Source organism: Bubalus bubalis, chromosome 12 (genome assembly GCF_019923935.1).
Source record: "Bubalus bubalis isolate 160015118507 breed Murrah chromosome 12, NDDB_SH_1, whole genome shotgun sequence".
Classification (NCBI taxonomy): Eukaryota; Metazoa; Chordata; class Mammalia; order Artiodactyla; family Bovidae; genus Bubalus; species Bubalus bubalis.
In genome coordinates, this window is record NC_059168.1 from 36,317,987 (window position 1) to 36,343,777 (window position 25,791).

The 25,791-nt window shown below is 39.0% G+C and overlaps 1 protein-coding gene across 7 annotated transcripts in view; it reads left to right on the plus strand.

Annotated features, from left to right (window-relative positions):
* The first annotated feature begins 733 nt into the window (after positions 1 to 733).
* Positions 734 to 25,791, plus strand: part of ACYP2 (acylphosphatase 2) — a 193,203-nt gene continuing 168,145 nt past the window's right edge. For 6 of the 7 annotated variants that reach the window (XM_044925907.2, XM_044925908.2, XM_025261019.3 and 3 more), the window contains exons 1-3: positions 734 to 987; positions 17,710 to 17,726; positions 19,396 to 19,505. In XM_044925907.2, the coding sequence (XP_044781842.1) occupies positions 846 to 987; positions 17,710 to 17,726; positions 19,396 to 19,505 (269 nt within the window). In that variant the 5' untranslated portion in view covers positions 734 to 845. The other variant, XM_044925910.2, reaches the window with a different exon arrangement.

Sequence of the window (25,791 nt, forward strand, 5' to 3'; positions counted from 1 at the left end):
GGTTGCAGAAGATTGTTTTAACTCTGTGGCAGATTCAAAGTATTGAAACCAATAAAGATGTTGAAAACGCAAATTCTCAAAAGTAAAAGGATTTGTAATTCTAGAAGGCAGCAGATTATCAATAGCTGCATCCACATTCTTTGGAGTGGTGGGTTGCTTTAAGACATAACAGTCTCACCAAGAAGTAAAATTTTCTAAAGTATATACTGCTTTAACCTTCCAGGCAATTGGGGGTGTTGCTGAACAAACACCTTAAGAAAAAGCTATATCCGTTAACAGCAGACAAGATTTTTTGTTTGTTTAACACGTTTAGGTTTTTAAAGTTTCTTGTCCTAGAATATATCAGAATCCATTTAGAATATGGATTCAGGCCCAAAGCCTTTCTGACTTGAGAAGCAGATGTTGTTGCCACCCTAAGAACGGCTCAAAATCACTGTGGCAGTTACCTAAACGTTTAATAAAAATTTACTAACCAAGTACTCTGAAATAGTGGGCTAGCAGATCTTTCATTTCAGAAGCAATCATTTTAGGGTACCAAACTACCAACATCTGGGCCAAGCCTCCGGCTTTTGTTTACAAACACAGACGAAGGAGCGCCGCGGTCCATTAAGCCGCAGGGCCGCGGAGCGGGCGTCCCTCCCGGGAAGCGAGCCCGGTTCCCCCAGCAGGGAGGGGCAGGGAAAGGAGCCCTCCGACCGCCGCGGGCCCAGCGGCCTCTGTCTTCCAGGTATCCCCGGCTGCCCTCGCTCCCAGTCCCCGCCGTCTCATTTGCCACCTCCCAACGCGTGACCCCGGCGCGTCGCGTCCCGGGCCGGTGTCAGACGCGGGGTGCGCCAAGCGGTCCCATGTGCCCCCTCCCTCTCGCGGCCGCCGCAGTCACCGCGCCCCGAACCCCGCTCCGGCTCCTCGGCAGAGGGCTCGCCGCCGCCATGTCTACCGCCAGGCCACTCAAATCCGTGGACTACGAAGTGTTCGGGAGAGTGCAGGGTAGGGGACCACCCTACAGCGGGAGATCAAAGAGGTGTTGGGGAGGAAGACTAGAAAGCTGCGACAACCACAGCCCATCTTTAGGAACCCCTGCCCCGTTGTGGCTGGGACTTCCGCCCGGCCATGACACAGCACAGCGGGCGGGAAGGAGACCAAGGGAGCATGCGCAGGAGAGCCGGGGTGGACGGGGGAGGAGAGCCGAGACGCCTTAGGGAGAAAGGCCGGGAGAAGGAGGAACAGCCGGGCGCTGGTAGTGGGCCATCTAAGGGAGTGCGAGGGGTCCCGATCGAGAAGGCAAACTGAAGTGGGGGAGGAAAAGAGGAGGGTCCGTGAACTAGTGATCTCCGTTACTTGCCACTGAAACCACTGTGGTAAAATTGTTGCAGAATAGACTCCTAGATGGTGTTGGAGGCTTCCTTTTGTAGGGTGATAATACTTTTGCCAGTGTAGCTCCTAAAAGCATTATTGTTATCTTCTTTGTGTTCCGTCATAAGTTTAAATCGTTGCAAAGGATGTAATGTCTGGCTTATTGTAACTATCATTATTTCTAAATTAAAATGTTAAAAATCACTAAAAATTTATCCAGTGGAATATAAATATGGTGGTGATTTAATATTTGTCATCATTCATTCAAAACAGAAAGTGTTCAGTTCAGTCACTCTCCCTGTTGGACTCGTTGGGATTCCATGGCCTGCAGCTTGCCAGACTTCCCTGTCTATCACCAACTCCTGGTGCGTGCTCAAACTCATGTCCATAGAGCCAGTGATGCCATCCAACCATCTCATCCTCTGTCATCCCCTTCTCCTCCTGCCTTCAGTCCTTCCAGCGTCAGAGTCTTTTCCAGTGAGTCAGTTCTTTGCATTAGATGGCCAAAGTATTGGAGTTTCAGCTTCAGCATCAGTCCTTACAATGAATAGTCAAGATTGATTTCCTTTAGGATGGACTGGTTGCATCTCCTTGCAGTCCAAGGGACTCTCGAGAGTCTTCTCTAACACCACAATTGAAAAGCATCAATTCTTTGGTGCTTAGTTTTATAGTCCAACTCTCACATCCATACATGACTACTGGAAAAACCATAGCTTTGATTAGACTAGCTTTGTTGACAAAGTAATGTCTCTGCTTTTTAATATGCTGTCTAGGTTGGTCATAGCTTTTCTTCCAAAGAGCAAGTGTCTTAATTTCATGGCTGCAGTCACCATCTGCAGTGATTCTGGAGCCCCCCAAAATAAAGTCTCTCACTGTTTCCATACATCTGCCATGAAGTAATGGGACTGGATGCCATGATCTTCGTTTTCTGAATGTTGAGTTTTAAGCCAACTTTTTCACTCTCACTTTCATCAAGAGTCTCTTTAGTTCTTCGCTTTCTGCCATAAGGGTGGTGTCATCTGCATATCTGAGGTTATTGATATTACTCCTGGCAATCTTGATTCCGTCTTGTACTTCATCCAGCCCAGCATTTTGCATGATACACTCTGCATATAAGTTAAATAAGCAAGGTGACAATGTATAGCCTTGATGTACTTCTTTCTCAATTTGGAACTAGCCTGTTGTTCCCAGTTCTAACTGTACCCACTTTTAACTGTTGCTTTTTGACCTGCATACAGATTTCTCAGGAGACAGGTAAGGTGGTCTGGTATTCCCATCTCGTTTAAGAATTTTCCACATTTTGTTGTGATCCACATAGTCAAAGGCTTCGGCATAGTCAGTAAAGCAGAAGTGGATGTTTTTCTGGAACTCTCTTGCCTTTTTGATGATCCAACAGATGTTGGCAATTTGATCTCTGGTTCCTCTGCCTTTTCTAAATCCAATTTGAACATCTGGAAGTTTATGGTTCACATACTGTTGAAGTATGGTTTGGAGAATTTTGAGCATTACTTTGCTAGCATGAGTGCAATTGTGCAGTAGTTTGAACATTCTTTGGCATTGACTTTCCTTGTGATTGGAATGAAAACTGACCTTTTCCAGTCCTGTGGCCACTGCTGAGTTTTCCAAATTTGCTGGTATATTGAGTGCAGCACTTTCACAGCATCGTCTTTGAGGATTTGAAATAGCTCAACTGGAATTCCATCACCTCCACTAACTTTGTTCGTAGTGATGCTTCCTTCCTAAGGCCCACTTGTCTTCGCATTCCAGGATGTCTGGCTCTAGGTGAGTGATCACACCATTGTGGTTAACTGGGTCATGAAAATATTTTTTGTATAGTTCTTCTGTGTATTCTTGCCACCTCTTCTTAATATCTTCTGCTTCTGTTAGGTTCATGCCATTTCTGTCCTTTATTGTGCCCATCTTTGCATGAAATGTTCCCTTGGTATCTCTGATTTTCTTGAAGAGATCTCTAGTCTTTGCCCATTCAGTTTTTTCCTCTATTTCTTAGCATTGATCACTGAGGAAGGCTTTCTTATCTCTCCTTACCATTCTTTGGAACTCTGCATTCAGATGGGTGTATCTTTCCTTTTCTTCTTTGCCTTTAGCTTCTCTTCTTTCCTCAGCTATTTGTAGGGCCTCCTCAGACAACCATTTTTGCCTTTTGCATTTCTTTTTCTTGGGGATGGTCTTGATCCCTGCCTCCTGTACAATGTCAGGAACCTCTGTCCATAGTTCTTCAGGCACTCTGTCTATCAGATCTAATCCCTTAAATCTATTTGTCACTTACACTGTATAATCATAAGGGATGTGATAGAGGTCATACCTGAATGGTCTAGTGGTTTTCCCTACTTTCTTCAATTTCAGTCTGAATTTGGCAATAAGGAGTTCATGATCTGAGCCACAGTCAGCTCCCGGTCTTGTTTTTGCTACCTGTATAGAGCTTCTTCATCTTTGGCTGCAAAGAAATCAATCTGATTTCGGTATTGACCGTCTGGTGATGTCCATGTGTAGAGTCGTCTCTTGTGTTGTTGGAAGAGGGTGTTTGCTCTGACCAGTGTGTTCTCTTGGCAAAACTCTATTAGCCTTTGCCCTGCTTCATTTTGTACTCCGAGGCCAAAGTTACCTGTTATTCCAGGTAGTTCTTGACTTTTGTATTCCAGTCCACTATAATGAAAAGGCCATCTTTTTGGGATGTTAGTTCTACAAGATCTTGTAGGTCTTCATAGAACCGTTCAACTTCAGCTTCTTCAGCATTACTGGTTGGGCCATAGACTTGGATTACTGTTGACTTAGAAAAGAACAGAGATCATTTTGTTGTTTTTGAGATTGCACCCAAGTTTGCATCATACTTTTTTTCTGTTTGAATTTGATTTCCATTCAATTTCCCCCACAGAATTTTACCTGAGTGTTATGCTTGAGTGGTTCTGATTGGTGACCCACTGAACTTTTCTGCAGTATGTATATACATATATATGTGTGTATAATATATTTTCTTAATTTCCTTTGATCATAAAGCTCTATTCTTTTTTTTTAATTCTGGCTTAAGTTACTATTGTGACTCTTATTAGAATACATTTGATGAAAATAATATAAGTACATTTAAAAGTATGATAAACATTATTTAGAAGGTAAATTTATTTGGAAATTCATGTCTTCAGGAGAAAGCTAGGGGTGTTTTATGAAACCTTGATTAGAGGGTTAAATTATCTTTGTATTTTGGTACTTAGAGGTTTTTGCACCTTGGGGCAATGTACCTGAATAAGCTAAAGAATGGGTGAAAGTATGTCTTTTGTAAAGAAATAGGCCCTTTTTTCAAAGGGTAACTGGAAAGGGACATAAGAAAAGAAAATAAAGACAGATTACTGTTGTCTCCTTAAGGCAGGTCAGTTTTAGGGGAAAAAATATATATGGGAGTTGAAGATAAATAAATTGATTACTTAAAATTATTCATGCCTTGTACCCCTCATGCCTTACCATGTCTTTGGTGTACCCAGGGACATGGTAATCTACACTGACAATGGACCCAAAGAGTCACTGAAGCATGTAAAATATGACATAAAATATGAAAATGCTGACAAAGGTCACTTGACAAAGTATTTTGTTTACTAGACAGTTATGGGCGTAGTTGAGTGTGTGTGTGCACACGCACGTGTATGACATTTACTGAGAGTGTTCCCTGTGCTGAGCATCCTACTGCATGTGGGCTTAGTCGTTTGTGTCTGACTCTGTGACCCTATGGACCATTGGCTGCCAGGCTCCTCTGTCCATTGGATTCTCCAGGCAAGAATACTGGAGTGAGTTGCCATGCCCTTCTCCAGAGGATCTTCCTGATCCAGGGATTGAACCTGAGTCTGTTACATCACCTACATTGGCAGGTGGGTTCTTTACCACTAGCACCACCTGGAAAGCCCCATACATAAACAGTCAGGTTTAAAAATCAGATTTAGTGCAATGACCTCTGTTGTTTACAGTGTATTAAGTGGAAGAAAGTTGTTTTTCAGTCATTAAGTTGTGAGAGTACATGCATACTATTGGCTTATCAAGGCCTAGTTTGTGGGACAAACCCATAGTCACATATTTGCACGTCTATACACTGACATTTGCTGAGGATTTAGGGTGTGCCAAGCTCTGTACTCATTTAATCCTCAACCCTATGACCTCAAGCAGCTTCCTCATTTAGCAAATGGAGAAATTAAGACATAGTGAAATAACTCTTCCAGGTTACAGTGAGTTAAGTGGTGGCAGTGGGATTTGAACCGTGACCAGAGCCTGTGCTCTTAGTCACTATATCCTATTGCTCCTCCTCTCAATGCCCTTTCCATATTTATTTTGCCTTCCTCCTAACCTACGCACTGAGCATGTATATGAACTGATGTAGGACATTTGGACCTGGACATCTAGATCATTCCAGATGACCCTAAGGATGTTTCTTTGGTCGTTTTGGCTCCAAGGACATTTGACCTGGTCGGTGAGCAGTCAGCTCACTCAGAACTGCAGTTTCTGACCCGCTCTGTTACTTGTTGGCAGTGGCACCAGCCTGTGTCCCTCTGTGTCTCACAGAACTGCTTACAATTTTCCAGTGGCTTACCTAAGAAATAAATACAAACCATTAGCTTTTTGTCTGAGTCATAATAATAGTGTAGAAATTATTGACAATAAATAATAAAAACTTAAAAAATGAATTTAATAATATAAAATGAAAAATAAAGAGATCTTTTAAAAGTGTAGCATAATAAAAATCTTAGTGAATACTGGCTTGTTAGAAATAATGGTTATGAAAGTAAATTTACCATGGAGGAAGATATAAGGACATGTAAAATGGACAAAATATAGACTGATAAATTGTCATTAAAATATTGAAATGAAACTATTATTAATGAAAATTCCCTAAATTATATAAAAATTAATATGGAAAAAATGGAAAATGACTGTCCTGTCCTGATAGAAAATTGATCAATGAATTAGCTTGATGGAGCTTATGACAGAAAATACTTTCTAGCCAAAAATTTGTGCTGTAATATTTATATTTAGAATGTTTGAATTTAAATCATCCTTGGTGACAAAATGGTGGTCAAAATGTTCCAGAAGTCAAATATACTCTTCCTTGTTCTCAAAGACACATACCCTAATTTGCAAACAGATTGCATTTCAAGAAATAGTTATAAGTTGGTTGTTTGAAACTCTGGAAAATTATTTATGGAAATAATATTACAAATAGTGGGTTTACTTCTCCGACCCTTCTGCAAAGTCCACACATAGAGCTGTAGCCTTGTTGACAGAAATAATCAAAAAGCAATCTATAATGGGAATTGGAAAGAGTTTTATTTCAGCCACATTAAGGACTATAGCCTGGGAGACAGTCCCTCAGATAATTCTGAGGAACTCCTCTGGAGAAGCATGATTTCCAGCACAGTTTTATATCTTATCAAAGCAAAGAACGTCTAACAAATTAGGGATTCATTCCTTCAAGATTTCAAAGAACTAGATTGGCATGTACACAGTGAGTCACTAACCTTAGCACCTGGGAAGAAAGTCTTATCATCAAAGGACCACCAGCACTGGTGTCCCAGAAAGGGAGGGATTTCATCTTTATTATTTTATTATTTTTTGACCACGCTGTGTGGCATGCAGGATCTTAGTTCCCCAACCATGGATGTAACCCATGCCCCTTGCAGTGGAAGTGCAGAGTCTTAACCACTTGATGGACAAGGAAGTCTCTTAATCTTTATTTTTAACATGAATATATTTTACTTCTTGGTAGTACACCCTTTTACTTAATAGTTAAAGCACATATACAGTGTTATGTTTGATAACCCACAAATAGACTGTTTTAGTTAGCATAGAAGTCAAGGTAACTCTTGGATGAGCCAGCATGACTTCCCCATACTTCAGTATGTGGGCATTTCTTCCATCAGGCTTCAGCTGCCCTCCATTGCCGAACTTCCATCCCTTCCCTTTTTTTAAAAAAAATAATTTTTTGTTGTTTTATAGCAGTTTTAGAATTATAGAAAAGTTAGAAAGATATTACAGAGAATTCTTGTATACTCCACATCCAGTTTCCCCTATGGTAAACTTCTTCCATTGTATGGTACCTTTGTCAGAACTGGTGAGCCAACATTGATATATTATTTTTAACTAAAGTCTGTTTTCTAAAGTCCTCTTGGGTTCAGCATTCATCTAGGCTATTACATTGCATTTAGTCATTTTGTCCTCTTAGTTTTCTTTCTGCTGTGATAGTGTCTCAGACTTGCCTTGTTTTCCATGACCTTGGTGGTTTGGAGGAGTGGTTTGAGGCTAGGTACCTTGTAGAATGCTCCCAAACTGGGATTTGTCTAGTATTTTTGTTATAAGACCAAGGTTGTGGGTTATCAGGAGGAAGACCACAGAGGCAAAGTGCTTTTCTCTTCACACTGTATCAAATGTACACACTGTCCACATGACTTACCACTGTTGATGTTAAAACCTTGATCACCTGGCTGAGACAGTGTTTGTCCACTCTTAAGTTACTCTTTTTTTCCACCTCCCTTTCTGTCCTTTACTTTATTTACACATTCTCAAGAAGCTCCATGTTTTTTCCCGTCAACTTCTGCTGCACTGGGGGCTTTAGGATGAGGGACAGGGGAGTAGGGGACTGACCTGTGTTTTTAGAGCGTTCATCTCTATGGCATGGTTTATTATGTTCCTATACATAATTAGTTATTTAGAATAATATAATCTGTAACTTTGAATGAGGAATTGATTAAGCAGTGTATATAGATGCTTTACCAATGCTCAGGTGAATACTAACAACACTTGTAGAAGTGGATTGTGGCAATATGTTAGTTTACCTGTACATTAGAAATTCAACAGTTCATTTTGATGGTGTTGACTCAGATTAGAATGGGAGTACCTTACTGGACTACAACAATAAATAGCAATTTTCTTTAAGATTTCTTAAAATGAAAATTGAGATGAATTACTGAATGGACAGGGAGGCCTGGCGTGCTGCGATTCATGGGGTCACAAAGAATCGGACACGACTGAGCGACTGATCTGACTGAATAGTTTGGTTAGAAACCACATGATTTAGGTGTACATGATTTTCCTATGTAGACAGGTAGGTGGAAAAGTTGGGTTTTAGTGGTTGAAAGTTTTAATACATTAAAGTCAAGAAATATGATTAATTATCGTTCTCATTTTTTTCCCTATAGCATTTCATTTGTAATTCTGTTCTATTTCTTGATTTTTATTTTTGTTCTATTTCTTGTTTTTTATTTCTCCAAATCCATTCTTTTTTCAACTATACTTATTTGTATACACATATCTGTGTCTCTCACTTGACAATAAGGTGGCTGCTGCTGCTGCTAAGTCGCCTCAGTTGTGTCCGACTCTGTGCGACCCCATAGACAGCAGCCCACCAGGCTCCCCCATCCCTGGGATTCTCCAGGCAAGAATACTTGAGTGGGTTGCCATTTCCTTCTCCAATGCATGCAAGCATGCTAAGTCGCCGCAGTCGTGTCCGACTCTATGCGACCCCATCGACAGCAGCCCACCAGGCTCCTCTGTCCCTGGGATTCTCCAGGCAAGAATACTGGAGTGGGTTGCCATTTCCTTCTCCGAGACAATAAGGATGGCATTTTAAAGGTCAAGCTAGCTTGTTTTTATATCCCCTACAGGCTGTGCTTCTGATATGGACTCCCATGTATCTCAAATTAAATTGAAGTGCTTGTGGATAGTTGGCTTAGAGAAGAAACAGTAGTATAATGGCTGTTTAGACTATTTGAAACATCCCATGGTGTGTAGCTCCAGGGGACAGATCCTAGATGGATGGTGAAAGGTGGAGGTGAGGCAGAATTTTATTCCATAGAAGGAGGACCTTTCTAACAGTTAAAGATGTTTAAAGTCATTACGGGCTACTTTGTAAGGTAATGACTGCATGGCTTCCTGCATTCAAAATTGACACACGCAGTCAAATCCCAGGATGAAGGGGGTACAGTTTAATATGAAAATTTGATTTTTCATGAAATGACGCTGATGTTTAAAATCCATCATATGGTTTATTTAAATACTAATGTTTCTTTGTGGATTGAAAATATGATTTGCTTTGCAAATATTCACCTCAGAGTTCCTGCCTGACACATCTTTTCACAAAGCAAGGTCCGGTTGCAGCTGATTGAGCCTGGACTGAGTGGCATATTGTATTTGAGTCACTCATGACTGAAGCGGCTGATGTCTGTCCCAGTTTCTAGAGCAATGTGTCTGTAAAAATCCTGCATGTGTCACATCAGCTTCCCTTCTCTTTAGCAAGCAGGGTGGAAGCAGTGCAGAGAGGCCATGTAAGCTCATGGAAGCATCATCTCCAATACAAGCCCAGGCCTGAGAGTGCTCAGTTCCAGCCAATGCTGATCAACTGTGGCCACATTCACTTTTTTTCTATATGGACCTCCCTCTGTTACACAGTATACTTCAAACTAGGGATCAGGATTTTCAGAAAGACTCTGGGAAAATTCCAAGTGTATTATAGAGCTTTGAAGAGTTAGTTTCTGCATGGTTCACTGCTTCAGAAAGCTAATGGGCTGGAGGTCCTGATACATCTTGATACACATTCCTTCTAAGGCTTTAAAATAAGGGTTGTGGTTGAGGGGCCCAGTAAACAACACCACTTTTCATTATGTGAATTATTGACAAGTCCACTCCAGTATTCTTGGCCAGAGAGTCCCATGGACAGAGGAGCCTGGCGGGCTACAGTCCATAGGGTCGCATAGAGTCAGATGCTACTAAAACGACTTAGCACGCACACACACACACAAGACAATGAGTAAGGCAGAGTTTTGGGGATGTGGTGTCAGTCTTCAGGCAAGTGAACTTTATAGTGATCTATACTGCAGAATTGAGCACAGCACCCCAGACTCCAGCAGGGCTTCGTCTATGGGCAGAGCAGAAGGGGTGACTCCTTTGAGTATCTAGTTCCCAGAAAGAAAAGGAGGAAGCACCTGGCCTATGTATGCTTCTCCTTCCAAACTTACCCACTGGACTGCGTGTCCTCACCGAGGAGTCAGGAACAGGTAAAGAGTGGCCAGGAGTGACACATGAATGGATATTTATCCTCATTAAAGGCACTATTACAAGGGCAAAGGAACTTTCTCCTCCAGAAATAAGCTGTAAAATCTACAGCACGTGTGCATGCTCAGTAGGTCAGTCGTGTCTGACTCTTGGCAACCACATGGTCTGTAGCCTGCCAGGCTCGTCTGTTCATAGAGTTTTCCAGGCAACAATACTGGAGTGGGTTGCCGTGCCCTCCTCCAAGGGATCCTCCCGACGCGGGGATTGAACCACATCTCTTGCATCTCCTGCTTTGGCAGGCAGAGTCATTACCGCTGAGTCATCTGGGAAGCATTTGGTGCTATCATCACTATGTAATTTATAACATTTCCATCACCCCCCACCAAAGAATTCCTGCCCCACAGTTCCTTTCATTCCCTACTCCTCACCTGCCCCATCCCTCAGGGATGTCACGGCCAAGGTCTCTGCGATTTCCTTGGGCTTTCCCTCATGGTTTCAAGATGGCTGTTTTAGCTCCAGTCATTACGCTCACCATATAGTCAGGAGGAGAGGATACAAAGATGGACCCCTGGCTGAGTCAGCCCTTGTCAATGAGCTTTCTTGAAAGCTTCAGCCGATGCCTCAGCTTATATCTCATGGGCCCCTCCTTGTAGAAGGAAGATTGGGAAATGCAGAAGAGCATGTTGTTGCCCCAAAGTAACATAAAAATTGTTAGAAAAGAAGGGGAAAGTGGGTTTTGTGTAAGCAACTAACAGTGTCTGCCACGGATATTCATATATTAATTACATTTAACAGCATAGTAATTACATTTGGTATTATTTTTCAAGTCTTGATGCAAAAGGGCATATTTCAGAAAGCCCTTGATCTCCATGGTCTCAGTCTCAAGACATTTCATTTATAACCAAGACAACCTGAATTTCTGTTAAGTACATATTGAATCACTGACTCGATGGACATGAGTCTGAGTGAACTCCGGGAGTTGGTGATGGACAGGGAGGCCTGGCGTGCTGCGATTCATGGGGTCGCAAAGAGTCGGACATGACTGAGTGACATCACTGCTTAAAGCATTGGGTAACACTTGTATTATCTACCCAATTTGTCAAGCAGTATGAACTTAGCCTACAATTCTCTTAAATGTAAAGGACAGTCCTTTAGTTCTGTTGTATTAGGATTTGTTTAATAAATGTGTTTGTGCCCTTACCATTCATGATTACAAATACAGTCACCATATCCTACTTTAGTCTCCTAGTCCCAAGGCCTCTTAAGTTCTATAAGACAACTAATTAGGACATTTCTTTTTTCAATTTTTATGGTCATTAAGCCGTTATTTATAAGCAACATACTCATATTACTATTTCTTGATTTGTCAACTTAAGCATTAGTGACTTTTTGCTACCCTTTATAGTATATAGTATATAAATACACAGACACATACACCAAACACTCTATATTATCCTTTAGATAAAGTAGTAAAGTTATACTAGAATCAACACAGAATTCTTATAATTTTTTTCCAGCATCGAGTGCAGTAAATTTATCATCATCACTTTGAAATGAAATTTAAATTCTAATCAATATAGTTGCATATATATTTGCAATGTTAATAATAAACTATTACAGGACAATAAAACATTTCACTTAAATATTTATCAGCTAGTTGTTCTATCGTTCAACAGCTATGTTGTTTTCAGAATACAACTATGTGCAAAGGTCTGGTCTAGATGTTGGGGACACAGTGGTGAATGAGACAGAGAAAATTTGGCCCAAATATAACTGACAGTGTAGACAGGAAATTTTGAAAAGTAAACAAATCCATAATAATACCATATGGTAATTGGTGTTATGCATATCCCAGAAACATATAGGGGTGCACTGCTGTTTTAGAGAAATTGGTTAGGGAATATTTCTCTGTGGAGATGACATTGGAGCAGAGACATGAACGATGAGAAGGAGCTAGTTATGAGGAGAGCAGAGGGAAGACCATTTCAGGCAGAGGGAACAGTAAATGCGAAGGCTCTGAGGCAGGAATACGCTTGGCATTTTGAGGGGCACAAAGAAAAATTTGGCTGGAATGGAATGAGCAAAGGAGAGTCCTAAGAGATGAGACAAAGATTAGAAAGGGACCTGGAGGCTGTGGTAACCAGACTATATTTGAGTGTAATGGGAAGCCACCAGAGAGTTTTAAGGTGTGGAAGCAGTGATTTCACTTAAGGAAAGAAAACCACTGTGGCTGCTTTATGGAGACTAGACTGTAGGAGGGCAGAGCTAGACGTAAAGAGACTAGTGTAGGGGGCCATTACTGTGGGTCAGTTGAGAGATTAGGATAACTAGGACTAGGCTGTAAAGACATTATTATCCATTTTTCTAGAAACAGTCAAAACAAACTTTTTTTAGCAAATCTTAAACGAAATTTGAGGCTAGAAATAATTGGTAAAATGAGTGCAATGACATGATTTTGAATATTTGACCATGTATGGTATCCAAATAACCCATGTACTTGATTTTGGGACTTGGCACATGTTCTTCCGTTTGTAATGTTATTCCATTCTCATCATACTAAATTTTGCTCATCATCCAAGTCTCAACTCTAAGCATATTTTCAATAAGCCTTCCCTAAAATCACCCAAGGACTGTCATTTGTTTGTCCTGTGAACTCCCACTTGCATCCTGATTTATGCATTTTACAACTCATAATTGTTCTGTTTTATTTATTAAAAAATTTCCCCCATTTTTATTGAAATATAGTTGATAGTACTGTATACATTTTGGGGGCTTCCCAGGTGGCTCAGTGGTAAAGAATCTGCCTGCCAATGCAGGAGACAGAGTTTTGATCCCTGGGTCAGGAAGATCCCCTGGAGAAGGAAATGACAAAATTCTTACCTGGAAAATCCCATGGACAGAAGAGCTTGGCATGCTACAGTCCATGGAGCTGCAAAGAGTGGGACATGATTTAGAGACTAAACAACAACAACTGTATAAGTTTAAGGTATGCATCATAATGATGTGACATATACATCATGAAATTATTATCATAGTAAGTTTAGTAGTGAATACCCATCATCTCATATAGGTGCAAAATGAAATGATAAAGATTTTTTTTCCTTGTGATGTGAACTCTAAGGATTTACTCTATTCATGGCTTTCATATGTTAATTATATTTATCATGTTGTATATTATATCTCTAGTACTTAATGATTTTATAACTGAAATTTTGGATCTGTTGTGGTTTACATTTTAATTGCCGTTTTGTCTGTCTTGCCCACTAGACTGTAAGCTCCTAGATGCCAGGGACTATCTTATTTACTCATCTCATTCTCCACATTTAGAATTAGACAATTAATGAATATTTATTAAGTGGATAATTAGAATGTCTAATAGTGTGCCTGTTATGTGTTGCCGAATTCTTACATTATTTGTGTGAAAAGACTGTTTCATTAACAGACTAGAGTAGGTAATTTCCTTCACCTTGCACTGTGTTGGATACCTCTTAGAAAAATTCCTCAAACCCTGTCACCTTAAGAAAATGGCCTTTTTGTCATCTGTTTACAGATAGCTGGTGGAAAGGCTGCTGGGGATTCATAAATGTTGACAGGATGTCGCTCGTCACCAGGAGTGGGGTGGGGTGGGGTGGGGCTTGGGAATGGGCAGCCTGTTGTTACTCCCTTTCTGGCAGCTCCTGTGTTTCTGGCAGTAAGAGGTTAAGGGTGGAGCGAGCAGCCTGAGTGATAGATTATGCCTGCTTTGCTCCAACACCAAGTCCAGTTAGAGTACAGCACAGGGATTTCTTGCCTTTTCTTTGTCTGTAGTTTCTTTCAAATAGTGTTGCATTGTGAAGTAGCTGAAGCAATGTTGATATGCAGGTATATGATTTATTACCAACACGAATTTGAACAACATTAGTGGGGAGCGCATCAGATCTGCAGTACTCTGCAAGGTTGAAGTTTTCCCCTTTGTGATACAATTCCTTACCAGCAATATAAATCCTTTTCAAGCCTTTCCCAGACCTTCCTTTAAAGAGGAGCTAACCTCTTTTCACTTTCATGCGTTGGAGAAGGAAATGGCAACCCACTCCAGTGTTCTTGCCTGGAGAATCCCAAAGACGGGGAAGCCTGGTGGGCTGCCGTCTTTGGGGTCGCACAGAGTCGGACACGACTGAAGTGACTTAGCAGCAGCAGCAGCAGCAACCTCTAAATTGTAGTGGGCAAAGGAATTACCTGGAGAGCATGTTAAAACTGGATTCCTGGATGCAAGCTGCAGAGTTTCTGTTTCTTTAGTTCTGGGGAGAAGCCTGAGAAAGTGATTTTTTTTTTTTTTTTTTAAACTTTACAATATTGTATTAGTTTTGCCAAATATCAAAATGAATCCGCCACAGGTATACATGTGTTCCCCATCCTGAACCCTCCTCCCTCCTCCCTCCCCATACCATCCCTTTGGGTCATCCCAGTGCACCAGCCCCAAGCATCCAGTGTCGTGCATCGAAGCTGGACTGGCAGCTCGTTTCATACATGATATTATACATGTTTCAATGCCATTCTCCCAAATCTTCCCACCCTCTCCCTCTCCCACAGAGTCCAAAAGACTGTTCTATACATCAGTGTCTCTTTTGCTGTCTCGTACACAGGGTTATTGTTACCATCTTTCTAAATTCCATATATATGCATTAGTATACTGTATTGGTGTTTTTCTTTCTGGCTTACTTCACTCTGTATAATAGGCTCCAGTTTCATCCACCTCATTAGAACTGATTCAAATGTATTCTTTTTAATGGCTGAGTAATACTCCATTGTGTATATGTGCCATAGCTTTCTTATTCATTCATCTGCTGATGGACATCTAGGTTGCTTCCCTGTCCTGGCTATTATAAACAGTGCTGCGATGAACACTGGGGTACACGTGTCTCTTTCCCTTCTGGTTTCCTCAGTGTGTATGCCCAGCAGTGGGATTGCTGGATCATAAGGCAGTTCTATTTCCAGTTTTCTAAGGAATCTCCACACTGTTCTCCATAGTGGCTGTACTAGTTTGCATTCCCACCAACAGTGTAAGAGGGTTCCCTTTTCTCCACACCCTCTCCAGCATTTATTGCTTGTAGACTTTTGGAACGCAGCCATTCTGACTGGCGTGAAATGGTACCTCATAGTGGTTTTGATTTGCATTTCTCTGATAATGAGTGATGTTGAGCATCTTTTCATGTGTTTGTTAGCCATCTGTATGTCTTCTTTGGCAAAATGCCTATTTAGTTCTTTGGCCCATTTTTGGATTGGGTCATTTATTTTTCTGGAGTTGAGCTGTAGGAGTTGCTTGTATATTTTTGAGATTAGTTGTTTGTCAGTTGCTTCATTTGCTATTATTTTCTCCCATTCTGAAGGCTGCCTTTTCACCTTGCTAATAGTTTCCTTTGATGTGCAGAAGCTTTTAAGTTTAATTAGGTCCCATTTGTTTATTTTTGCTTTTATTTCCAATATTCTGGGAGGTGGGTCATAGAGGATCCTGTTGTGATGTATGTCAGAGAGTGTTTTGCCTATGTTCTCCTCTAGGAGTTTTATAGTTTCTGGTCTTACATTGAGATCTTTAATCCATTTTGAGTTTATTTTTGTGTATGGTGTTAGAAAGTGTTCTAGTTTCATTCTTTTACAAGTGGTTGACCAGATTTCCCAGCACCACTTGTTAAAGAGATTGTCTTTAATCCATTGTATATTCTTGCCTCCTTTGTCAAAGATAAGGTGTCCATATGTGCGTGGATTTATCTCTGGGCTTTCTATTTTGTTCCATTCATCTATATTTCTGTCTTTGTGCCAGTACCATACTGTCTTGATAACTGTGGCTTTGTAGTAGAGCCTGAAGTCACGTAGATTGATTCCTCCAGTTCCATTCTTGTTTCTCAAGATAGCTTTGGCAAAGTGATTTTTCTAAAAATCCTCTCAGGTGATGGATGCTATTGCCTCTGGTTCTGGACCACTCTTTGAGTAGGAAAGAGCTGGACTGTGTTTCCAGTTTCTGTTTACTTTAGTTGCATGTGCTTTCTTTTCTTAGTGCTAACATTATTTGGGACTGTTCACTGTTGAGAAACTCAGAAGGGATATGCACAATATGCCTGGACCCAAACCTTCAACTCTGCTCATCAGCATCTTCTGGGATCCCCTCTCTCTCAGGATACAATGACTGCATGCTTCTCCACGGTTCTGCCTGTTTTGTTTCTTTTACATGGTCTGGTTGACCAGAAGTTTCTCCTGAGTTTTTTACCCATTCCTTTTAAATATATCTACTAACTTGTGTCTTTCCCTCCATCTATATAATAGATTGCCTTTCTGATTCTCCTTCAAATCAGTATTCTTCACTCATCATTCTTCCACATTTTATAGGTTTCTTTTAAAATCTTTTTTATAGCCCCATAAACATTTCATTTGTGATACTACTCAGTCTTTATTGCACCACTACTCTTTTCTTTCATATTCATCTGGTACCACAGTACACTCCCCTCAGGAAACAAATAATACTCCTTGTTATAAATCCGCTTATAAAACTATATACAATTATCTAAGCCACTGATCTCATCTTCTGTATCATTTTAACCAGGCTCAATTGCTGTTTGGAAAAGCAATGGACCTCTCTGAAATGGATTTGATCTATCCCCTGTGATTTACCAATATTTTTCCTAATTTTTAATAATTGAGGTATAATTTACACTCAGTAAGATTTACCCTTTTTAGTATACAGTTGAATGAATTTTCATAGATGAATAAGTCATGTAAGCACCATCAGCACAGCTGAGACATAAAACAGTCCAATCACCCCCGAAAGTTCCCTCGTGCTCCTTTCTGGCACCCCTCTTCTCCTCACTCCCGGCCCTTAGCAATCACAGATCAGTGTCTTGTCTCTGTAGTTTTGTCTTTTCCAGAATGTGGAATTAAAATAGAAATGTTTTATTACATGTAAACTTGAATTTAGTCCTTGCATTTAAAGAAATCATTCTAGGAGCTGAGGGTGGGTAAATTTTATGCCAGCATACTCAACTCTTCTTGTAGTAATTATTTTGTTTTATTTAGCACTTTAATAGAATGATATGCAGTTTGGCATTTCATTGTACTTTGGTTTCAGAACATTGTTCTTTTTCTCCAAAATAGTCTTCCTTTTCTCTTTTTGTTTTAAAAGGAAAGAATTTTTTTAAAAAGCACTTTCTGAAGGCATTCAGATATTAAAGGTTTTGTTTATTTCATTTACTTACTGTTTAATAAACTAGAAAGCTAAGTCAGGAAATATATAAGTTTTTTAAAGGTAGACAAACTAACATTTCTTTTCATCTTTCTTTCATACAGGTGTTTGCTTCAGAATGGTAAGTCAGTACAATCTGTTTATTATCTTCTGCTGTCTTTGCCTTCCCTCCACTGTTATTTCTAGTTACAGAGACAGAGCAGTTATCTATATACTTAGTTCTAATCTTGTCCTTGGCCACAAATGAAGAAATATTTGTATTTCTTTCAAATTACTGGCTGAGATTTTTATGAAGACTGTCTTTTAAAAGCAGTCTATTAAAAAATAGACTAGTTACAAACTAGCAGTCCATTACAGGCTTCCTAGTTTTTCATTAATATTTCTGTGAATTTCAAAAGTACCTCTCTGGGGGTGATCCAGTTAAACATTTTGGTTATATATGCTTAATGCTGAAGTGACTGAGCAAACACACACACATGTTTAATACAAATTGTGGGATCTTCCACTTGTCCTGGATGGAAGAATCTCTCCGAAAAAAGATACACATCTGGAAATGCAGAATGAAAAATGCCCATTGAATAAGGAAATGACTCCAAGGTGAAAGAAAGTGATAGTCGCTCAGTTGTGTCCGACTCTTTGTGACCTCACACTTTGTGAGCCCACTAGGCTCCTTTGTCCGTGGAATTCTCCAGGCAAGAATACTGGAGTGGGTAGCCATTCCCTTCTTCAGGGGATCTTCCTGACCCAGGGGTAGAACCTGAGTCTCCCACTGGAGACTCTTTACTGTCTGAGCCACCAGGAAAGCCCCTAGGTTTTTAAAGTTAAAACCCCTTGTTGTTTTTTAAATATTTATTTTAAAATATCTACTTGTTTTAAAATACTTTAAGAATATCTATTTTTCCTAACCTCTGAGAGTTTGAACAGGTTGCCATAAGTTGAGTCTCTGTATTTTGAGATAGACCCTCCCCTAGAATTCAGATTGTTTCCTTTTTCATTATTCTCTGGGAAGACTTATTTTCAGAACCAGCCCTTAAGCAATCCTAGCTGTAATCATCTTGGTTTGTATTGCTTCATTTGGTTGGGCATACAAAAGGCACAGCTCTTGGTCACTCTGGCCTCCAAAGAGGAGAAAAACATGTTTCTAAAAAGTGCTAGTAGATTGGTTCCACAGAATTTTGTTGTGGTGTAGTTAAAGTAATTCAAAATCAGAATGTTTCTGGGTTTTCATGTGCCAGTAGCATAACTAAATTTGGAATTGGGAAAAAGAATTTTAAAAAAGAATGATTGGAGAAATACATTTACTCAGACAATTATAATATTTCTGGAAAGTACAGAGTCAAGAGAAAACGTTGGAATCTTCTCTTTCAGTACTTTGTATTGATTGTAACTAGATATTTTTCCTCAGTGATTGAGTATCTTGGAGTGATCATCATTTGGAACCCAGATTGACAGAGTAGCTTAGCATTAGGAGATTGTGAGGGCAATGCAACGGAGTTTTATGGATTCCAAAGGAATCATGGATATTGTTTTCTGAAATAATTCCCACCATCAGTTTATTTTCTCACAACGTGCTTGTCTTTACTGAATGTGGAATTTAGCAAAACAAGACAAAAACCATTTAAATGAAGGTTCTTGTAAATGTAGGTATTACCAGAGGTTAGCTACATAATTTTTGGCATAGACTATATTTTAGAAAAAAAATAATCAGCTTTTTTGTGACCATACATTTTTGAAAGTTAGGATCAAGTGTGACGCTGGACTTTGTCTCTCTTGTTTTCTCCTGAAACCAGTACACTGAAGATGAGGCTAGGAAAATTGGAGTGGTTGGCTGGGTGAAGAATACCAGCAAAGGCACTGTGACAGGCCAAGTGCAAGGCCCTGAAGAGAAAGTCAATTCCATGTAAGTAACGAGGCTAGTAACACACTCGTGTGATTTATGAACTTATTTCAGTGTTTGGTTGGACAGTAAGAATAGAATTGATGGACCAATTTTCGTTTGTAGACTATCACTAAACTAACATGTTTTGACGCAGACCAGCAAAGAAATTCTTACAGTTGAGAGTGGAATTTCTACTTTCATGAATGGATTTCCCACTTGGCAGACCCTCAGAAAGGACTTTAGCATCATTCTCCAATCTGTGTGAACTGTGTTCTGTCAGTCTCCTGTCACCCAAGGGAGACATCCAGGGTGAAGTATTTCTCATCTTAAGTGGTTGTGACAGGAGCAGGAGCATAGTGCTTTCAGAATGGTTCTTGAAGTTCTTAAAGAACCTGCAAGGCAAAAAGGTTGCCATTTCCTTTGTATTATTTAATTATCTTATTTGTCTAATTGTAATTTTATTTGTACTGTCAATTAAAGTTATGTTTGATGAGCTGTATAGTTACTATAGTAAGAGTCCTTGGAGTGCAAAGGACATCAGATTCAGTCATAGAGGAAAAGTGTCTCGTGCACACAATGTCATTTTCAGAGACCTTATCTTTTCAGTTTCCTGATTTTCACTGCTCTTTGTAGTATAGCTCCTATTTATTGAGCATTTGCAACATATTAGGTAATATGCTAAATACTTTACATGGGTTATCTCATTTAATCTACACAATAGATCTTATGAGATAGGTACTCATTAATACCCAATTTATTTTATTTTGTTGTTTGCAATTTATTTTTGTTTTCTTTACGTAGTATTTTCAGATTTCAAAAGCAATACTTTTTTGCTTGTTGTAGTAAATGAAGTAATAAAATGCGTAGAGGTATAAAAGCAAAGCTAGTAATTGCCCCCTCCCCTCTACTTCCCTCCTTTTTATGTAACTTGGGCCCTTGACTTTGTGAATCCTTTCTGAAGCTTTCTTTTTCACTTAAAATATTTAATTGTACATTTATAATTAGGGTTTTGCTTGTTTTTACTGAAATAGGAAGCTTTATGCATATTTTTCTGTTACTACTTTTTTTTTTTTTTACTTTATGGACATTCAACAATCAGGAAATATATAACTACCAACTCCTTATTTTTTCCAATTTCTTTATATATAAGTACATATTTGCATTTGTCCTTAAACCATACCTTAACTTGAAGAGTGGGGTCCAAAGTTCAATTTGATAACATGTGGAGTAATATTTAATGGAAAAAGTTATATATTTTTCAGTTGTCACAAAATGCACAAATGAGAAGACTGTGATACTTACGTTGTGTTATTGTTTTTTAGTCGCTAAGTTGTGTCCAACTCTTTGTGACCATTTGTACTGTAGCCTGCCAGCCTCCTCTGTCCATGAGAGTTCCCAGGCAGGAATACTGGAGTGGGTTGCCATTTTCTTCTTCACGGGATCTTCCCAATCCAGGGATCGAACCCACCTCATTTGCAGACAGATTCTTTACCACTGACATGCAGAACTAATTTTTTTTTTAGTTCAATGAATGAGAAAATGCTAGATGACTGTGAAATAATTTGAGAATGGGGACCATGTGGAGGATGGACACTCACGCCAATCATGATGTACCCTAATCCATGTTGTAGCAAGTTTTCCGTTACCTTCCTTAATATCAATGTAATCATAGCATATATTCTGCCCATTTTTCCTTTTCAGCCCAAGAAACCCTTCTTCCTCACCACACTGTCAATCATCTCTGTTAGCAACTTGTGTGTTTCCTTCCATGTTTGTCTCCAAATTCACATTCACACAACACACGTGCATGCACACACACACACACACACATTCAGGTGCACATATGTTTTGGGGGTTTTGTTCAATGTTTACTGTTTAAAAATGGGATCATGGTGTATCCACCTCTATGCATCTCGCCTTTATCATTTAAAAATACACCCAGGAGAATCCCTCCAAGTCAAAGATATACCACTAAGTCATTCTTTTTGATGGCTGCTTAACATTCCACAGTATAAATGTGTCGTTATCTATTACCTTATAGTACAAACTCATTTTGTTACTTTTTATTTTTTTCTGCAGTAAGAACAATGCTGTAATAAACATATTATTTGTGATTTTGTTTTTGTGGGATCTATTTCCAGGAGTGTGATTTGTTGGTTGAAGTGTCAATGTACTTTTAATTTAAAAATATTTGCCCAACTGCTTTTCAACAGCTGTAAACAAAATTTTTTCTCTTTATCCTGTTGACTGTTGTTGCTCTCTCAATTTTCTTTTATCTGATTGGGTGTAGAGGAATGTATTTTTTTTTTTAACTGTAATTTGCACTTCTCTAATTGCTAGTTAGTTGGAGCATCTTCATGCAGTGTGGATTTGTTCTCATAGATTCCATTTTCGCATCTTTTACCAATTTTCCCACTGGATTGTTTGTCTCTTGCCAGTTTTTAAGAGCATTTTGTATATTGGTGATGACTATTAACTCATTATCTGTTATCTCTTTTTCAAGTATTTTCCCAAATCTATTATTTGCCTATTAGTTTTGTTTATAAAAGCTTTTGTCACATAAATTGTTTTTCATTTTTATAAACTCACATATGGCTGTCTTTTCTTTCTGGTTTAGAAAACAGATTGAAGTGTTTTTCCTAGCTTTCCTTTTAATTTTTTAATGCTGTATTTATTACAATAGGCATCTATTCCATCTGTAATTTGTTTTTTATTTATAAGAGTGAAGACTGTTTTCTACCAGCTGGCTTGCCAGTTGTGCCAGCACCATTTATTAAATAGTCACTCTTTGCCCATTGAATTGAAATACATTTTCCTCATTTATTAAAATCTCATATAAACTAGATTTTTTTCTGGGTGTTCTGTTCTGGTCCACTGATTGATATATCTCGATGTTGTGGTGGTTGTTCAGTCGCTCAGTCGTGTCTGATTCTTTGGGACCCCATGGACTGCACTACTCCAGGCTTCCCTATCCTTTGCTATCTCCCTGAGGTTGCTCAAACTCATGTCCATTGAGTCGATGATGCCATCCAACCATCTCATCCTCTGTCACCTCATTTCCCCTCTGCCCTCAATATTTCCCAGCATCAAGTTCTTTTCCAGTGAGTCAGCTCTTTGCATCAGATGACCAAGTATAGCTTGATGTATCTATTCCTATACTAATATTCCATATTGATTTAATTACAGGGACTTTATAGTATATTTTCTTTCATTATTCTTTTTCATTCTTTTTTTGCTTTCTTGGGCATTTATTTTCTCTCTAAACTTTTAGATGCCTTTATCCATTTAATTAGAATAGGTTTTTGTAAAAAAGACTTAGTTGTCTTAACAAATATTTTTTAAATAAAACTTTATTTTTAAAAACTGTTTTAGATTTACAGAAAAATTGTGAAGATAGTACAGAGGATTTCTGTGTACTCCTCACATTTTTCCCATTTACCTTTTATATTAGTATGATACCTATGTTACAATTAATGAGGCAGTACTTATGCACTGGTATTAAGTAGAGTCCATAGTTTATTCTAATTTCCTCAGCTTTTATAATACCTAATGTCTCTTTTCTCTTTTAGGAGCCCATATCTTACTTGCTTTTTAACTGCACTTTTTTATGATATTAAGAGAATTGATGTTAAATCTTTCCATCTAAGAATATGGATATCTACCTATGGCAGATTCATGTTGATGTTTGGCAGAAACCAACACAATGTTGTAGAGCAACTATCCTTTGGTTGAAAAGAAATAAATTAAAAAATAAATTTAATTATATATAAAAAAGAATATAGATATCTTTTCATACACTCAGATTTTAAAATTTATCCTTCAGTGTGATTTTATGGTTGTCATCATATAGGTTTTATGCTTTTCTTACAGAGTTTATTCCTCTTTGTCTTAGTCAGTTTGGGCTGCTATAACAAAGCATCTAGACTGGGTGGTTTATAAACAACAGAAATTCTCAGAGTTGTGGAGGCTGGAAGTGCAAGATCAGGGTGTAGGCATGGTCGGGTTCTGGTGAGAGCGCTCTTCTGGGTTGCAGACAGTTGATTTCTCACTGTTGCCTTCCACTGGCACAAAGAAAGCTAGCTAACTCTCTGGCCTGTTCTTATTAGGACACTAATCTAATTTATTTGGGTTCTACCCTCATGACCTAATTACCTCTCAAAGGCCCCACCTCCAGATACCGTCACATTGGAAATGAAGTTATTAACCTCTGAATTGGGGAGGATACATTCAGTCTATAACAATATTGTATTGCTTTTTTCACTATTGTGCATAGAATATTTTTCCCATTTTTGTTTCTGGGTGTTTATGCCAGAATATTAAAAGCCTAATGATGTTTGTAAATTTATTTTGTATCATAGAGTTACCTTATCAAATATTCTTGTTAATTTTACCAGATATGACTGTTTGCTGTTTTTGTTTTTTTTTTGTAAACTACAGTCTATTGGATTTTCTAAGTATACAGTTCTGTAATTAGCAAAAATAGTGTATCATTTTTCCAGTGTTTATTTCATTTGCCAGACCTTCTCATGACAGTGTTAAATAATAATAGCCATAGCAAGCATTCCTGTCTGATTTCCTATTTTATTCAAAATGGTTTTCTTTTTTCACTAAGCATATTGATGTGTGCTGTTGATTTTTGGCAAATATACTTCATTACATTGACTTTCACTCTTGTATTCCTTGAATGAAGCTCTGGTTGGTCATATTGTTTATTGTCTTGAGTCATTCCTAAATACTGCTTCCCAATGTTTTATTTGGAAATTTTTCATCTGTAACTTAAAAAGTAATATTGTAGTTTCCTTTTTTTGGTGTAGGGTGGTTACCGTATCAGGTTTTGGTGTTAAAAATTTTGCTGACTCATGAAATGTATTAAGTTTCCCTTTTCATTCATTCTAAGATAATTTAAATAATGCTGAATTACTGTTCTTAGGTTAGCTGAAATCACTCAGTCTTAGTTCCTTCTTAATAATAGGCCTTTCCAATCTATTGTAGTTGGTGTATTTGGGTTTGCCACTTGTTCCCAGATTCATTTATATCTTGCTAGAGAACTATCCAGTTGTTCTAGGGTTTCAAGTTTGTGGTCATAGATTTTATAATTTTAAAAATCTTTTTTGTATCTGTGTTTATATCTCCTTCGAAAATTCCTGATCTTGTAAAGTTTTATTCTCTCCTCATTTTTCTTTGGGCTTCCCTGATAGCTCAGTTGGTAAAGAATCCACCTGCAATGCAGGAGACCGCGGTTCGATTACTAGGTTGAGAAGATCCCTTGGAGAAGGGAAAAGCTACCCACTCCAGTATTCTCACCTAGAGAATTCCATGGAATGTATAGTCCATGGGTCACAAAGAGTCCAACACGACTGAGTGACTTTCACTTTCACTTTCATTTTTAATCAGTCTCAGAAGAAATTTATCTATTTTGTTGGTGTATCTTAAAAAACAGTTTTTGAACTTATTAATCATTTCTACTTTTTTGGTTTTCCATTTCCTTAATTTCAACCTTTATCTTTATTATTAATTCCCTCTTTTTTACTTCTTTATTGCTTGGCCTCTAAGTCTTCAACATGAGTGGCAGTTGCCTTTAGTTTTAGTCTTTTTAGGTTAATGATGGTGATTAGGCATTTCTGTAACCCACTCCAGTACTCTTGCCTGGAAAATCCCATGGATGGAGGAGCCTGGTAGGCTACAGTCATGGGGTCACAAAGAGTCGGACACGACTAAGTGACTTCACTTCACTCACTTCACTCACTTCCTACTTTATCACTGGAGAAGGAAATGGCAACCCACTCCAGTGTGCTTGCCTGGAGAATCCCATGGACAGAGGAGCCTGGCAGGCCATGGTCTATGGGAACACAGAGAGTCGGACGACTTAAGTGACTAAAGCACGCACGCAGGCATTTCTGTGGCGCTAGTGGTAAAGAACCCACCTGCCAATGCAGGAGACAAAAGAGATGCAGGTTTGATCCCTGGATCAGGAAGATCCCCTGGAGGAGGGTGTGGCAACCCACTCCAGTATTCTTGCCTGGAGAATCCCCATGGACAAAGAAGCCTGGTAGGCTTCTATAGGTTAGCAGAGTCATAGGGTTGCAGAGTTGGACACGACTGAAGCAACTTAGCACGCACCTAAACACATTGTGTTGTTCCATAGCTTTTGTTAAAAAGTGTTGTTTTCATTGTTTTCTGGATAGTTTGTAATTTCATGTTTTATTTTCTCTGAGAAAATATCCAATGACATTCAGTTTATGGGTTTTTTTAAGTCTCCAGTGGTTATGTTTTTTAGTTGCCTTTTATTACATATGTCTATTGTTAT